Source organism: Molothrus ater, chromosome 9, assembly GCF_012460135.2.
Source record: "Molothrus ater isolate BHLD 08-10-18 breed brown headed cowbird chromosome 9, BPBGC_Mater_1.1, whole genome shotgun sequence".
Taxonomy (NCBI): domain Eukaryota; kingdom Metazoa; phylum Chordata; class Aves; order Passeriformes; family Icteridae; genus Molothrus; species Molothrus ater.
Genome location: NC_050486.2, coordinates 3,658,322 through 3,675,186, shown reverse-complemented (window position 1 = coordinate 3,675,186; position 16,865 = coordinate 3,658,322). Strand labels below are relative to the sequence as shown.

General features: G+C 45.8%; 1 protein-coding gene across 1 annotated transcript; it reads left to right on the top strand.

Annotated features, from left to right (window-relative positions):
• Positions 1 to 2,004: 2,004 nt before the first annotated feature.
• TDRD5 (tudor domain containing 5) lies at positions 2,005 to 15,543 on the top strand. The gene is made up of 10 exons (XM_054515788.1): positions 2,005 to 2,234; positions 2,413 to 2,654; positions 3,582 to 4,061; positions 4,890 to 5,020; positions 7,902 to 8,107; positions 8,768 to 8,974; positions 9,953 to 10,019; positions 10,976 to 11,176; positions 12,014 to 12,173; positions 15,188 to 15,543. Exons 1-9 carry the CDS (start codon positions 2,005 to 2,007, stop codon positions 12,167 to 12,169), a joined length of 1,920 nt encoding a protein of 639 aa, XP_054371763.1. The 3' UTR covers positions 12,170 to 12,173; positions 15,188 to 15,543.
• The last annotated feature ends 1,322 nt before the right edge of the window (positions 15,544 to 16,865 follow it).

Here is a 16,865-nt window from a genome sequence, read left to right as displayed (position 1 = left end):
GGTAAGTACCATCTCACACTGCTCTGCTCTCCAGAAGTCCTTTGGCTGGCACTGAGAAGGGACATTGGCAGCAATCCCCCTCTCTCTGGGGTCACATTTTAGCAAGGAGGGAAAGTAACTGGTCCAGCTTTCCTGAATGGGTGTTAATATGAGAGCCATCACAGAGTTAGAGCTGTTGAATTGTAAATTGCCAAAAGAGTTTGTGCCTAAATGCTTCCCTAGTTTTCCACAGCAGGAGCGTAGCAGAGCAAACATAGGAGAATTCTCTTTTCATGCTGCTCAGCCTGTGCTGACTTCTGCAGAAACCTGTGGAAGAAACACTAAAAAGTCGCCAACTGTATTAAAGAAATCAGCACCTGGCTAGAAATTACACTATAGAAAGAAAGGTACATCTGGGACATAAAGCAGGGCAGGGCTGAGCTCAGGGATTCCAGTCCCTGCTGTGGAGGAGTGGCTGGGGGGAGCTGGGACAGCTGGGGAGGTGCTGATCTTGTTTTTCCACAGATTCCTGTTTTATTGGAGACTTGTGCTCCACCTGGAGTCAGGATATTGCAGGCAGGGAGGGCAGGAGCAGCAGCTGCTTGCTTTCTCTGCAGTGCTGGGTGCTGTGTCAGCAGGTCAGCAGGGAAGTGATGGATGGAAAGGGGTAAAGGCAGAGAAAAGTTGGGTGTAAATGGGGTGTAATTAATAATTTTATACTGTGTATATTCTTTGGAAGTGCTCCAGAAACCCTTTTTGTTTATCAAAACACTTTTTGTTTATCACTTGGCCAACATGGGACTGGCAGAGATGATCTCCAGCTGCTGAAAAGGCAGGTGGTGTTTTAAGCAGCAAAAGGCAGCTCAGGTCTGGTTTTGGATTCCAGTTTGGTGTCTTGTCAAAAGACCCTGGCATGTTTAACACCTTCAAACCTGCAACATGCTGGTTTTGTCTGATGTTTTATTCAACCAGTGGGTACTGACTCCACCATGCCTGGCAGATGTTTCGTTGCTAACTTTTGAAACAAGGAGATTTTTTGAGAGCACATGCTGATGAGTGTCCCAAAATTTACAGGTTCAGCTCCTGTTTTAGTCTGAAAAGTACTCCTGTGTGAAATCAGCTTTGCAGTTGAGGGGGTTTGTCAGATATCTGTGAGCCCTTAGGAAACAGCCATTGCACCCCCCTCTTTAACTACAGTCTGTGACCTCTGGAAAGTCAATGTCTCCTCTGTGGATTTTCCTCTCAGATGGGACTGAAAAAAATACAAGGCTCCTCTTAATAACCACATCTAGTTTTAAATATTGTTATGTTGAAGGAACTGGTCCTGTTCAGTGTGTGGCTCTTTCCTAACGTGCTTTTTGTTTCTCCACTGCGTGTTTTCCTCTTAGATAGGACAAAAAAAATATACAGATTCCTTACAAGACTCCTCTTACAAAATACAAGACTCTTCTTAATAACAGTAGGACATGGAGGTTCTGGAGCAAGTCCAGAGAAGGGCAATGGAGGTGGGGAAGGGTGTGGAGCAAAAGCCTGATGAGGGGTAGCTGAGGGAGCTCTTGGGAACTCCAGAAAAGGAGGCTCAGGGGAGACCTTACCACCCTCTACAACCACAATCACGGCAGGGCTTAGCCAGGTCAGGCAATCAGAGACAGGACAAGAGGACATAGTCCCCAGCTGCACCTGGAGAGGTTTGAGTGGACTAGGGAGAAATTTCTTCACGGCAAGGAGTGGTTAGACATTGGAACAGGCCTGCCCAGGGAGGTGGGGACATCACCTGAAGGTGTTTAAGGAAAGACTGGACATAGCACTCGGTGCTCTGGTCTGGCTGACGTCGTGGTGTTGGGTCGAACCCGATCATCTCAGAGATCTTCTCCAATCGTTTCTCGTTTTGGTTTTGGTTTTTTGTTTGTTGGGGGTTTTTTTGGTTTGTTTTTTTTTTTTTTTTTGCCGGTCCGAGGCAGCGGAAAGCCCATCCCACCTCAGCGCTGAGGGCGGTGCCGACCACTCCCCCTCAGCGGCGCAGCAATGGCGGCCCTGGCCGGCGTGAGGGGGGCGAGGAGTGGCCCCGCCCCGCCCTCACGCCCCAAAGGCGGGAAAGGCGCCGCGCAGGCGCACGGCGAGGCCGGAGCGATGGCGCCGTGCGTGTGGGAGCGGGGCGTCCCGGCATGGGCTGAGGGGAGCGGGGATGTCTGTGGGGACAGAGATCCTGAGGGGCGAACCCCCGCGCTGGGGGTCACTGGGGTTTCTGGCCGTGGGTGGGGTGTCCTCGGGCAGCGGTGTGGGCGTGCAGGGTGTCTGCGCTGGCAGAGGTTTAATGGTGCATTAAACTCCAGGGGTGCTGGCAGGTGAATACAGGGGTTGTTCGTGAACCTGCGCGTGGTTACGAATAGCTGTGGTACAAGTTGTTATCTGCTCGCTTGTGTTCCCCTTTAGCACAGAGGCGTCGAAGCAGCAGGCGCAGCTTATGGAGGTGCTGAAGAAGGAGGTGAGGGCCATGCTGATCGCTGCCAAGGCGGGCTTGACGCCGGAGCAGCTGGAGGAGCAGTACATGGCCATGGTCTGCAAACCTCTCCCTCTGCGTGACCTGGGCTTCCAGTCCACCCTGGAGCTGGTGACACAAATGCCTGAAGTTGTCCAAATCTGTTCTTCTAAGAATGGTGCTTTAATCCTCAAAGGTGAGGTTTTGTTTCCAAGTGGGTGGAGGAGTTGTTTGGAACCTCATACTGGAGTGAAGTGTTGTTCAGATGTGCAGAACTGTATGTCACATATTTGTTAATCTGTTTCTCATACAACTCTGGTTAATTTTTTGTCTTTTATATTTCTTCTTATATTTTGATCTGTCTTTTAACACTTTGGTGCTCTTCTCTCTTCAAAAAACCATGCTTCTAGTTATTTTGTACACTTTTTCACTCTGCACTTAGTTTAGAAACTGAGATAATATTTCCTTGTGTGTACACTAGAACTGGTACGTATCACTTTTTCCTGTAAATCCAAGCTACAGCAGGAGCCAAAACCAGGGATGGGGCCTCTTGAGAGAAGCTGTGAAGGTTTCTGTACCTGACCCCATAGGAAGCTTAGCCTGTATCAAATAACCTTTTTAATTTTCTTTGGGGAAGTGTTGTGACAACAAATGGCAGTTACCAGGGGTTGATTGGGAAGGGTGAAATGGTTGGGGGGCTTTTCGAGTGCTACAGTAACACAAGAAAAAGTTGTTTAGAAGCTTGTAAAAGACCTGGGCTGTTCTCCAGGAAGACCTTTGGGCAGAGGGTGTTCTGTAGTGAGAGTTTACTGTGATTCTGCTTTCCCAGCAAAACTCTCAGCAGCTTGGTTTTTGTTTGTTATCCTGCATCCAAGAATTTGACCTGCCTTCCTGCCTGGTCTGAATTTCTAGGGATAAGGGTGCAAACTGGTTGCTGGCTTTTAAAAATAGTTCAGTCCAGTTTGCAAAGGGCAAGGTTGCTGGAAATCAGCCATGGTTTAGTGTGATTGCTTTTGAAGGAGACAAGTGCTTCTGGAAGGGGTGTGGAGAAGAGGAGCTTTGCCAGTGTAGAGCTTTTAACAGTTCATTGTTCTGGTTGTCTGTTTATTTCTTTCTGTTGCAGCCATTGCAGATGACTCCACCAAAGGGATTGCCAGGCTGGTTGCCAACCAGAAAGTAAAGTCACGCAAGGCATCAAAGAAAACTGCTGCGAAGGCAAATTCTACTTTTCCCACTAAAAACTCTAAGAATCCACAGAGTTTCCATACTCTGAGTGCTGGGACTCCTGTCCTGCCAGCAGTGGTGAAGGCTGAGCTGCAGGACCTGCTGAGCTCCTCACCACTTCTGCTGGCAGACTTGGACAAGGCTTTCCTCAGACGCTTTGGCCGGGCGTTCCAGTACAGGCAGTACGGATTTTTGTCCATGTTTGAAGTCCTCAGGAGCATGTCTGATTCCATTGCTGTTGAGCAAACAAAGGCAGGTTCCTTGCTGGTCCTGAGGAAGTACTTGGCAAGCAAGCTAGAACAGCAAGAGGTGCCTCAAAGTGAGGCTGAGGAAGAAGAGATGCCTCAAAGTGAAGCTGAGGAGGAAGAGGGGCCTCGAGGTGAGGCTCAGGAAGAAAAGGTGCCTCAAGATGAGGCTCAGAAAGCGGAGGTGCTGCAAGGTGAGGTGGTATGTTTAAATGAAAGCACCTAGCTCTTCCAAGCTCTGTGGCCAAGCAGCTGCCTTTCAAGTTTCTGTTGCTGCATTTCCAGTTGCTGCAGAAGTCCTGATTCCCCTGGGCTTTGGCACAGAAGGGCTGTTGAGTGCTACAGGGCAGTTGTCCTGGTAGCAGAGAATTTCCAGGAAGGTTTTTGGCCCTGTTTTGTGGTGTGAGGTGAAAGGAGGGCTGATTAGCCCATTCAGAGTATGGACTTGCTGAATGTGTGTGTAGGACTGGAATTTCTAGTCATTCCAGTGATAGGTGAAAAAGGGTCTTCTCAATGTCTGCTCTGCAGGCTGGTAAAGCTTTTGCCATACACTTTTTGAGACTGAAGATTTGGCACTGGCCTGAAAGGCATGGCTACAGTGTTCCACAAAAGAGACAGCACTGCAGATACCCTCATCATTCCCATAAAACCTATGGGAGAGGGTGGATAATCACATACAGTTCCTCCCAAATTCACAGCTTTTCCAGGGAAAATACATTTTAACATTATTCTAGCAATGGATTTTAACCTTCAGCTTGCTTACAAGAGCAAGTGATTCTTGTTTTGTTTTAACTTGCTGACAGTGAATCCTCATTAATGTGTTCACTGTGAATGCTGCAAGTATTGAGGAAAACAACACTAATGCTTTCAGACTTCCATTTTTTTATGTTTTCCATTTCTGCTTAATATGCAACACTGTATCAGCCCAACAAAGAATAACAGCCAAATTATTGTCTTTGCAGCAGCATCTGTAGCTGAGGTGCCTTCTTTGGAACCCACCTGTAAGACAAAGAGCTGCTACCAGGCAGCAGCTCTGATGGATTCAGAGCCAGTGCAAACACAAGCAGTAGATTTGGGTGATCACCTCAAACAGGTAAGTGGCTGGACAAATGATCTGTAGATTTTTCATGTCGGTTTCAAGGGGTGATACTCTTTCTACTATCTTTGTTTCTGTTGAGTTTGCATTGTTGAGGCACCACTGCTTCCAGACATTTGTTTTAGATGTCTCTGGAGGCAGCTAGACTCACAGTTACCTGGTGGATAGCTTTATGTGCCATCCAAAGTCAGTCTTTTTCTGGTCTCCTTCTGATCTTGAGGCCTATCAGATCATCCAGGCCAGTTAAGTGTTATCTTTCTCACTTACAAGAGTGGTGATACCTTTTGATATAGTTACTTGTAACTGGACTTTGATAACTTCGTTGTGAGACCAGTTGTGTGAAATTTCCCCTGCTGCTCTTGCCAGGGCTTCAGTGTCAGCCAGTTTGACAGAGCTGGGGAGTTTCCTCAGTGACTTTGATTCCTGCAGTCTCAAGTCTGCTATTTGGTAGGAAATGATCATTATTTTGTTTTGTTTAGCAGTGTGGGTTTAGAAGGGGCTGGAAAATAGCAGTGCAGAGGCTTTGAACTGCCAAATCTTTTTGGAAGAATTTATTTGTTCCTCCTTTATTTTTTTTTTCTTTTGAGCACCTTTAGGCCTTCTTTTTCTCAGGAAAATCCTCCTGCTTAGAGTTGTTTCCTCTGCCAAGCTTGTCTTGTGGCTATACCCAGCTGTACAATTGGAGCTCAGAGGTAGGGAAAGAATCCCAAGGGTTCTTCCTGACTTCGGTGTTTTGTGTTCTAATGAGCTTGGAAGCCTGCAGCTAGGAGTTGGACTTTGTGTAGCACTTGAGAGATTTTTGGCAGCCTGTTCTGATCCTTTAAAGAGATTTTAGTTTGGTGTGATGAGGTCCACAAGGAATTTCCCTGGGTCAAACCACAAGTCTGATTGTGTGAAGGCAATGAAAGAGAGGGTATGGTCTAGGTAGCCCCAGATTTTTGTTCCTAGGTATTGCAGACCATTTAATGATCCTGGCAAGACAAGATTTGCAAGATGTTTGTACAGCTCCTGTTTGTTATGAAACACCAGGTGTGCTGTGTTGTTTTTAAAAAGCTCTAAAGAGGAGGAAAGCAGTTTAGAATGTGTTTGTTTGAGTGTGTAGTGGACATTTGTTCATCAGGATGCTGCAAGGTAGAGGGGAACGATGCAGCCTGATCCCTGCCCTGCTGCCAGGTATCCTGGAAGTGTTTTCAGGGTCAGATGGGGCACAAGGGCTGAGTCCATCTGCTCAGTTCCAAGAAGGATAAAGAAGACAGAGCTGCTGCTCTCAGGAGCTTTTTCTTGCTGCCCTGACAGAAGGAGAAGTGTCACCCACACCACTCTTGGCAGCTGCCAGTCCAGCTTGGAGCAAGGAGTCAGCCTCTCTTGCAAGTCATGCCTCTTACAAAGCCTGATTTTACATTGTGTACACTTGCTTTATCTCTTTATAGCTTTGTTGCATTTTGTGAGCTTCTTTTCAAGTGCACATCCCCTAAGTCTTTCAAATAAATGTCTGTTGTCACTAACAATATGTGAGCAAGCATATAAAGCTCATGTGTGCCCTTAACAACCTGACCTGAAGAGCTTTATCAGAGCAAAATTGGCACTTAAAAATGCCACTATTTACAGGGACTACATAGAGGAAATCTGTGAAATTTGTAAGGGGCTTTTAGAGGTGATGCTGCTGCACAGGCAGAATTCCCTCAGTTGCTCTGAGACTCAAAAATGTTAACTCACTGTTTAACTCAAAGGTTTTAGTCAAAATTTCTAGCTCCAAAAAATGGAGGGCTTTACTCAGTCTGCAGAAGGAGAGACCAGGGAAGTGGTCACAGCACCAAGCCAGGACTCAAGAAACATTTGGAAAATCCTCTCAGGCACATGGTGGGATTCTTGGGGTGGTCCTTTGCAGCTCTAGGAGCTGGACTTTGATGATTCTTGTGGGTGCCTTCTAACTCAGAATATTCTATGATTATATGATCTGCATCTCTACAAAGTGATTAAGAGAGCCACTATTGCAAAACCCCATTGTTTGCAGATGAATTTAGAAATAAGCAACAAGGAGTGTGCTGGAATATGAATTACCCACACCTTGCCTGATGTTTGATGCAGTGATAATTTGTACTGTGCTCACAATAAGTAAAATTGAAGTGGTTTTGACTTTAATCATTGGAGAAGTGCTGTCTGCTGGCACAAAGGAAAGCTCTTGAGGCAGTGAAAGTAGTTGATGTTGGATTGAGGCTCCCATCTATACTACTTCAAGTGAAATAATGTTTTCAGCAGTTAGAATAATGAAAAATTGAAAGCTGTTTGAACAGTTCACTTGTACAGATGTGTCTAAAGTGAGAAAAGAACAGAAATTGTAGATTTTGACTGATTTTGTCTTTGGGAAGTAGCTCTAGTGTGAAAGTGGGATGCATTCATGTCTTCTGTCACTTGGGAATTGTTTTCAGATAGTTTTGCTGGTTCAGCCATGTACTTTTTCATGGTCATGGAATATAGAAATAATGCCTTTTCAGTAAAATCCAGCAAAAAGGTGGGTTGGGTTTGGGGTTTGATTTTGTTTTGCTTTTTAGACAGTAGTCATTCACTACTTTTGTCTAAATATGTGATCTGACTTCAATTCCTCTCCTTTATTCCTTGCAGGAGTATGAGCAAGGTATTTTTGTTGCACCCCTCTTAACACTGGAGGGAAGAAAGAAAGAGAGTGTGAAAATGATTGTTTCTATCACAGGGAAATTTTTCATCCAAGTTTGCCCAATTTGTTGTGATTCTCTGCTACTCAGTAATTCACAAGTCCCCAGGAAAGCAGAACTATTTTTTAAATTAATGGGAAGGCCAATTATGTGTGTTCAGTGCATGATGAGACATCTGAGTGCCACCTCCCCTTATCCCCTTGTAGCATCAAGGTCTTGAGCAGTTTCCACCGACTCCAGAAATCCCTCCAGATGCTGTTCAGGACAGAAGCCTTTGCAGTTTGCCTCCTCTGAGGAGAAGGTGCTTGGTGGGAGTCATTGTGGAATTCGTCGTCTCTCCCAGCCAGTTCTACATCCACGTCTGCAGCACAGAAGCATCCTATAAACTGCAGGATCTGATGTTTGAGATGAGGTGGGAGCATGCTATGGCAGTGTTGGTGCTGAGGGAGCAGGGCACCCAGCATTGCTGATGGTCTCTGCTGGCTTCCTGGCTTGGTACAGAGATGCTGGTGCTGTACCCAAAATGTGCATCCTTTTAAGCAGCAAGCACTAAGTGTGGTCACCAGCAGCTGCTGTGGTTTGTCTGTGTCCCAGCAGTTCTGAACTTTGTAAGCCTGGAAGGGTTATGGAAAGGAACTTGGAGGGTTCCTGCCTTGTCTGTGCAGCTGTTGTTAATATGCTCAGTTAAGGCTTTTACTTCCACCTCCAACACTGCACCTGGGCCAGTACTGCAGAACCTGGTTCATGAGAAATGCTGATATGTCAAGGTAATGGTAAAAAAGTAATGATTAGGATGGCTCTGTTTAGCCTCTGATTAATCCCCATTAATTAACTTTTTGTTGGACCCCAAGAGTATCATTCAAATGTTGAAATTTTGGGGTTACAATTTGATTCTTATTTCAGTTTTAAGTGTGGCAGAACAGAGATATATAATGGGTCTGTTAAAACAACTCCTGAAAATTCATATCATGGGGACTTTAAAAAGTCAGGATTCTTTTGATGCCCCATATATTTCTCCTTGTCCATCTCCTGCATCCTCCTAAGGCTGGTTTCTCACCGTCATCTTTTACAGACACGTTTACTCACATAAAGTTGCTTCTGATAAATACATCATGCCTGAGTCTGCAGTGAGGCCTGGGCAGCTCTGCTGTGTCATGGTCTCCAAGTGGTGGTACCGTGTCATCATCCACCGTGTCATCAATGACCAGGAGGTAGAGGTGTTCTGTGCAGACTATGGACACCTCCAGATTGTCCAGAAGTCTTGGCTGAGATTCCTCAAGTAAGTGAATTGCACATGGGCAGCAGAATTGCAGAGCAGCTGAGGTTGGGTTAGGTTTCTGGAGGTCATCCTGTCCAAGCTCCCTAGAACAGGCTGCCTAGGACCATGCTGAGATGGTTTTTGAATGTTTCCAAGGATGACAATTCCATGACCTCTCTGGGCAACCCATTCCAGTGCTTGGTCACTCTCCTGGTAAAAATGACACTTTCCAGCTGGTCCACACTGGGCTGATACTTGGTGTTCTTCCCCAAGTGCAGAACTTGGTTGAACTTTGTGAGGTTCCTGTCTGTACATTTCTTTATCCTGGATGGCAACCTGACCCTGTAGGGCATCAGCCACTCCTGCCAGTTTTGTGTCATCAGCAGACTGAGGGTAGACTCTCCCCTATCCCCCAGGTTGATAATGAAGACATAGAGCAATACTGGGCCCAGCACTGGCCCCTGGGGTACACTGCTAAATCCTTTCCTGTCATTCTTCAGTCTGTCCTCTTGCTGCTGTCTGTCACCTCAGGGCAAGCTCCCTAATGCTCCTTCCTGGGTTGCATGAATGGATACAAACATTCTCCTGAAGGCACATCCCCCAGGTAGCAATGTCAGAGGTCCATTTTCTCTGCACTTCAGCACATTTTCCATATTTGAGTCTTCCCCCTCATTTGCCTCTCCTCATGCCTGGCTGTTGGCATTCTTTGGTTCAAAATTAATGGTTCTCTATCTGTAACTTTGTCTCCACAAGGGGTTTTGATGGAACGTGCTTGGGCCAGGGAATGAATAAGGGACCATTTGTTATTGCTGGTTTTGCTGTGCCAATTCTCTGGATATGGAGTGTTTTCTAAAGTTGCTGTTGGGTTTGTCATGAGAGCACAATCCAATGTATGCTTCTGCATTCCTAAACTGGTAGTAAAACCAGAAGAGGAGGAAGTTCTGCTCTTCTGCTGCTTGATCCCTGCTTTTGCTGTAATGGTTTTGCTTTGTATTTTAGGTGGCACTACTTGAAGCTCCCTGCTCAGGCCATCCCGTGTTCCTTGGCATGGGTAAAACCTGTGGAGGTGGGTGTCCATGTGCAGTTTTTTTATTGACATATGTAGAGGAGTTATCAAGTAGAGGTTGCCTATTTCTCCTGCCAAGGGCAAACATTTGGATGAAGTCAGGTCCTGTTGATATTTACAGCAGAATTAGTGCTGTTATGTTCAGCAGAGTGTGCTGGATGAGTGTCTGCTTTACAGGCAATCACCCTTTCTGTGCTTTCCTTGCCATCAGAGCATTCTTGCTTATATTCCTGCAGAAACAGATGGCTACTGTGAAGCAGCACAGCCAACATTTTCCTCTCCCTGCCAGTAGTTCCCCAAGGTCCTTCTGAAGCCTTGGTAGCTCCAAACCTCTGTTTTAAAAACTTACTCTGTAACAGAGCTTTAAGTGAGTTGGTTAGATGCACAGCCAGAGTTATAGAGGTCATAAGAAAGTTTCTCTGTGATGGGAAACTTCTTGGTGAAGAAGCCTGAGAAGTACAATCTCTGAAGGAAAGCATGTGAGCAGAGTTGCTGCCTGTGTGTTTTTAAAGATGTTGCTTTTAAACAGTTTTTTCCCCTGGGTTTTGAGGGTTAATCACAGTTTTCCTTGTGGTGAGGCTTAGCAGCACCTTCCTAAATTTTGATACTTTTAATGTTTGTAAAGTCTTGTGATTCCAGGAATTAAAAAAGAATACCCAACAAACAACTGCATTTTAGGTAATTGGGATAAAATCACTGGTGAATGCCATGGAACTATGTTTGGAAGTAGGTATTTAGGGTGAAAAGGCATTCCCAGTGTAATGAGAATTGCAGGCAGCAATTTTGGGGTACTTTGGTTTAGTTTCATGCTGGGAAGCTTGTCTGCCTGACTTTCCTGTATTTGTCACTAGCCTGGCCTAGCTCAGTTGGCTTTTGACAAGTGCCCACCACAAGGAAAAGTCTCAAGTGTTGGATTTTGGTCTGTTTATGGTAACTTCACATTGTTTCCTCTTCAGGGTACATGGTCCAGTGCAGCAATTCTCCTGTTCAAGCATCTCTGTCGCTTCAAGGAGCTCGTGGGCATCGTGGATGAATACATGGATGGTGTTCTGTACCTCTTCCTGTGTGACACATCCACCAAGGAGGATGTCTACTTCCACTCTGTCCTCAGGGATATGGGATATGCTGATGTCTGTGGGGAGAACATCCCTTCCCAGGTGAGGGAGGAGGCCAGTGCTGCTGAAAGGAAGGGGAAGGGAAGGATCCCTGCTTGGGTGCATGGGAAGATTCTTACCTTGAAGCAAGTGGTTTTGTGAAGAGCAAAACTGGTATTCCCTGCTTTCCTGTAGCTTTTCATTATGTGACTGCATCCCAGAGTGTCTAACTCTGTTGAGAGCTTGCTTTTTGGTTAAGGTGGAGTCTGATGGTGCAGCAGAGATGTTCTGTTTAGGAGAACAAACTGTTTTCAGCCTGTCTTCTAGCAATGGATCAAAAGTTGATATGGAAATGGTTTTGGTTTACAAACTGTCATATTTTGCCAGTGAAATGTTCAGTGCTGGATGGCATAACCCTGGTAATTGCCTATTGTCACACCTGTTGTAAGCCAGGATCATTTGTGCTTTAGGCTTACCTGTGGCATTGTTTGCATGTCTCAGCTCACTTCCAGTAAGAACTGTGTGGATTGTGCAAACCCTTTGAAAGGTACTGCCATAATTTTATATTTCAGCAGAAAGCTGAGTATTACAGCCTGGAGTGCTTCTATCTGTTGTTGCAGAATGCATGTTCTGGCAGGATTAGATCCTGTGATGGTATTTTTGTATGTGTAGGCCAAATTTTGGGGGAGAGGGGCTTTGCTGAGAAATTTTGCTGCTGGCAAAAGTGGAGTTGGTTTTCTTGATAAGGCCATTTCTGCAAGAATTTGGAGCTAACTCTTGGGTGTTGTGCACCTTCACCCATTTGCTGACCTGTTAGAGATTTGCTGCATCCTTTTATTCTTTGTGGTAATTACAATGTAGAGTTGTTTACTGTTCTGGTGTGGTTTTTATTTGTTCTAGGAATTTGAGGAACTGAATCCTTCAGCCTTGTATGTTCAGCCCAGTGGAAAGCAGGGGAATGCTGAAGTGGTGGAGCCAGACCTTTGCTTGCAGCAGGAATCTCAAGATGCAGGCCGGGAAACAGCAACCTTGAAGCTGAATGGGGCTGAACTGTGACCAGGTGAGAGTTTGGCACAGCTGTCATTCCATGAAATCAGCTCCAGGGCTCAGCAGATGTGTCTTGTTTTAGTCCCCTGGAAGTTTTCTGTGGAGTTGGTTTTCTGCTTCTATAAAAAGCAAGCAGAAACATAAGATGAAAACTGTTATTTATGTGGACCATAAATACCTTTCTAGCTGCCTGTCCTCTGATCCCTTTGCAGACTTCAGGAGTCTGTGTGCTCTCTCTAACCTCCCACGTGTGCGCCAGAATTGTTCAGTTTGAGAACTCAGAGCAGTGCCAGGCTCTTGTGATCAGTTTGACTTGGCACTTCCGTGGTTTTGCACCCCTGGGAGGCAGGGGGTGTGTGTTTTCCTCTTAGGTCTCTGGGGTTTGGCCAAGGATGTGTAATAATTCAGGGTAGTAGTCTGTAAATGCAGGGAAAGTCCACAAGTGCTAGTGGTGAATATTTGCAGTAAAGGGTCTTGCTCATGCTAAGCTGACCTGAAAGGAAGTGATTTGCAGTCCTGGTTGTTGCTGGGGATGAGGTTCTGTACAGCTACAGGTTTGTTAACAAAATAACTCTAAAAGTGAATGTAAGCCTATGTGTGTGCTTTACACCTGGGGTTTCAGAGCATGCTCAAAGAGAAGCCCTTGGCTGTGTAACAGTTTGATCAGCTGCTGAACAGAGAGCTTAAGCAGGGAGTAAACCCCAGGTCCTGAGTGCAGTCTAGGGTAGTACCATTAGAAACACCAGGAGCACTTGTCTACAGGTGATCTCTCTTTTCTGTGTTATTTAAACTGTACTATTTTCATGAGGCATTTTACTCCAGGCACCAAAACACCTCTCAAGCCAATGTCAGCTGTTGAAGTGTTCAGCAGTGGGGCTGCTCTGGGGCTGTTTCTGACACTGCTCTGAAAGAACAGTAAAAACAAGTCTAATGCTAGTAACTTGTAAAGTACTCATTTTCTTTAGTTTTTTTTCTAGGTTTTTTTTAGGTTTCTGTGCTAGAGAAACTCTGTGTAAGCTGTGTGTCTTGGATATTAATGTCCTTGCTCTGTCAGCTTATCAAATGAACTGAAAGACACAAACCATCCTGTTACTGTGTGTGTTTGGAAGAAGGTAATGTGGGGAAGACTGCAAATCTTGAGTTTGTGTTTCAAGTGCAGGAATCTGGAGAGTTCCTTGCCTAGCTGACTAAAGCAAGATTCATAAATGTCAGACACAGGTGGTGATTTGAAGACTAGAGGAATGTAAATGCATCCTGTCCCTCAGTGGGAATGGTGTGGGTGGCAAGAAGAGATAAAAATCATCTTGTAGCCTTGTCCTAACACTCCTATTTTTTCCTCCATGTTTAACAGAGGTTTTCAGTGTGCTGCTGGTATCCAGCTGAGTAGTTGGCTAATTGGGCTCTAGTGATGCCTGTCTTGGCATCCTGTCAGCACTGAATTCCTGCTGCCCAGCCATCCTTGCTGCTGCAGGAGTGCCTCACAGTCCCCTTGTGCCCTGACAACTGAAGCAGCCTAGACTGCAAGTACCCAGTTTTTGACCAGCTGGGGTTGAATTGCTGCTTGTCTGTCATTTCACTAGTTATCTCCTTCATACTGAGCTAAAAAATACAAGCATCAGCTCTCATCTGTGGCTGAGACATGAGTGAGCAGCCCTGAAATGTAAATTTAATTAGAATTCTTAAGCAAAAATGCAGAGGGGCTTCCTCTGACTCAGCTCCTGCCTCCTTGCAGAAACTCCCTCTGTCATTGCCATCACTGGTTCTGCCTGGGGCTGCTGAGAGATGAGACAGCTGTTAATTCTTTGCTAAGATAGAATGCCTTGTGTCTTGTAATAATCTATGGCTCCTTCCTGCTTGCTGTGGAGGAGAAGCTGCCTTTTGGCCAGGGGGACTGGGGGATTATTGTTGTGTAGTCTTGTTGTTCTGGTTTTTCAATTATCCATTTGCTGACCTTCCACTTCTTTGAAAATTCTGAGATAATTAAGATCAGGGCAGCTAATGAGCTGAGTGTGCACTAATTGCACCCTCCCAATTTTTTTTTTTTTAACATACATTTGCAGACACCTCATTCTCTTGGAGAGTCCTCAGTGTCTGCTGTCTTAGTCAAGTCAGTGAAAAACCTTTACACCTCCTTTATTTACTCCAGGCAACCAGCAGAAATGAGACAAGATGACCCAGATCAGATAGAAAGTTTTTCCAGCAGGGCCCAACTTTGTGAAGCTGTCCATCCCTTTCATGCTGTGCCCCCTTGACACTATGAACAGATTCATCAGTCAAAATTGGTTGGCAGAAAGTTGAGCAGTCTGTTACTGTGCTGTGAGTTTGCAGCCCCTCTTGGGTATCCTGAGGCTGGTGCTGCTGGAACAGATGGAAATGTTGGTGTTTCTGTGGGCTGGAGATGCCACCATAATAAACAGCTGGATGCAATGTATTGGGTTGACCTTTGTGCAGCAAAATGGATTTCTGGTTGTTTAATGGGAGCAAAATGAATTGAGGGTTAGTTCTCTTATTGTTGGGTTTTGTTCTCTTGTCTAGGCTTTCTGCTGCTTGCATGCAGAAGTATTTGTTTCTCCACTCCAGTGTTCATTTCATACTGAGTCTCCCAGTCTCTCAGTCACAGGGAACTAAAGCATTTTGTAAACCCTGTGAGTTCCCTGGGTGGGTGCTTGTCTTCTATCTTCCAAATGATGGAAGAATTTACACCACCCATACAAGAGTTGCTCAGTTTACAAGGTGGATTAAGTGACTTGCCAAAGGCAGTGGCTGTTTATGCCTTGGACTTTCTCTCTAGAGTTCCCTAGATAAAACCTACTGAATTCACATCTGATTTCCCACCTCTGGGGAAGTGGAGGTGGAGCAGCAGGAGGAGAGGGCTCCTTGCATTAAACCATGTCAGACTCATCAAACAGGTGTGCAGTAGCAAATCTTCTTTCCATGGCCTGGTGAAGTCCAGGCAAAAAGGATTTCAGTCTACACTGGAGCTCTTGGATTAGCTTTGATCTTTCTTTTCTGTGTTCCTTTATGCAGATGAAGAAAGCAGGAAGACCAACACCTTCCCAGGAGTCTCATGGTTGGCCTCTGCCATGCTCTGGGCTCTGTGACCAAGGGCCACCTCAGGAACTGTGTGTCCCTCCTGCCCTGCTCTCTGCAGTGTTGGCAGCTGCACAATTGGCCACTTCCCATGCCTGCTTCAGTGGCTGCCCAGCCTGAGAAGGAAGGTGTGATAGGAGGGGACAAGCTGGAGCTGCTGCCAAGGAAGGCTGGCTGGAGCAGCACAGGCTCTCTGTATGACCCTGCTGTAGGGTTTTGTTTTTGTTTTTTTTTGTTCAGAAACGTTTAATCCCTTGAAAAAACCTGGAGTGTGGTATCTCAGGTGTGCCCAGCATGTGTGATAAATGTTAGTTTTACTTTCAGGTAAAAGTTTTGTTTTGTTGTACCAGTGGTGTACTGAGTTACTGCTCTTTAATATAATGGTTCAGGAGAACATCCAAGTGTCACATTGTGTTATGTATCCTTTAAGAGAGGGAAATTGGCTGCCCATCCCTCCTTCCTTCAGTGCATGAGCTGTTTTGGCATTGTGTGGGGATGTGATTTTGGTTTTTAATACAGTGGCTGCTCTACATGCTCCTTGCTGTGAGAAGAGCTGAAGAAACCTCCTTCCCCAAGAAGAAGATGCTGTGATTTGTTGGCTGTCATGTGTACAAAGTGTCAGGAATCTCATCTTAAAGAAATGGAATAAAATCTGTAAGGAATCCAGTGAGAGAGAGCCTGAAGCTTGACGGTGTTTGTGTAGCTCCTTGCCTGTGGGGTTAACACCTAAAGGGTGTTAATGCCGAGAAAAGCTGGGAAAACAGAAGTGCCCTGGTTAGGAATGCTGGCATCCAGCTGCTTTTCTGGTAACTGGAGTGTTCCTCACATCTTCAGGGGCTTCAAGGGCCATTCTGTGCCCACCTGCAACCATGCCAGAGGGTTTCCTCTGCAAACCACCAAGAAAAGCTGAGTTAGACTAGCAGTAATACTGGAATGGGTAACAGCCCAGCATAAGACATTTGTGGATTGGACTAGTTGATCTTTAAAGCTCTCTTCCAACCCAAACCATTGTATTATTCCTTCACTTTTTTTTTTTTCAGCATTTAAGGGTGGTTTGGGATGTGAAACAGCTAAAAACCAAAACTCTGTGGCTGGTTAGAAAGCAGCTGCTGGGAAAGCTAATGAAGGAGATGGAAGGAGAATGCTGAGGAGCAGGGGCTGCCCAACCCTGTGGGGAGCTTCAGAGGTTTCCTGACTTCTGTGGTGCCACGTTTGGCACTCACTGTACATTTTTGTCATTCATCACTGAGCTTGCTCAGAGCTCACCCTCTGCTGCAGAACCCCCTTTTGGTTTCAGGGAGGTGACAGCTGGGGCCACAGTGGGATGTCCTGAGAAGATCCCCTGATACTCTTTTTACTTGGGCTGTCCTAGCAGTGCCAAGTGCCTCCTGCAAACTGACAGCAGGAAAATGGGGTGGTGAGTTTTGTGTCCCATGGAAAAGGGCTGGGCTTTGTGACCAGGGACCTGTGGCCCTGAGTGGGCTGCCACCTCCCAAAATTCCAAATGGTGCAGGATGTCTCCCAAACCCCATCTGCCACCTTCCTGTGAAGCCTTGTGAAGGCTGACCTAGAACAGAGACTAGATGGAATTAAAGAACAGAGTAGGGATTTATTA

Coding starts and splice junctions, on each gene's coding strand:
- TDRD5 (XM_054515788.1), top strand. CDS start 2,005: ATGGCGGCCCTGGCCGGCGTGAGGGGGGCGAGGAGTGGCCCCGCCCCG. Junction 2,655..3,581: donor TGGTGCTTTAATCCTCAAAG/GTGAGGTTTTGT, acceptor TTTCTGTTGCAG/CCATTGCAGATGACTCCACC. Junction 4,062..4,889: donor GGAGGAAGAGGGGCCTCGAG/GTGAGGCTCAGG, acceptor TTGTCTTTGCAG/CAGCATCTGTAGCTGAGGTG.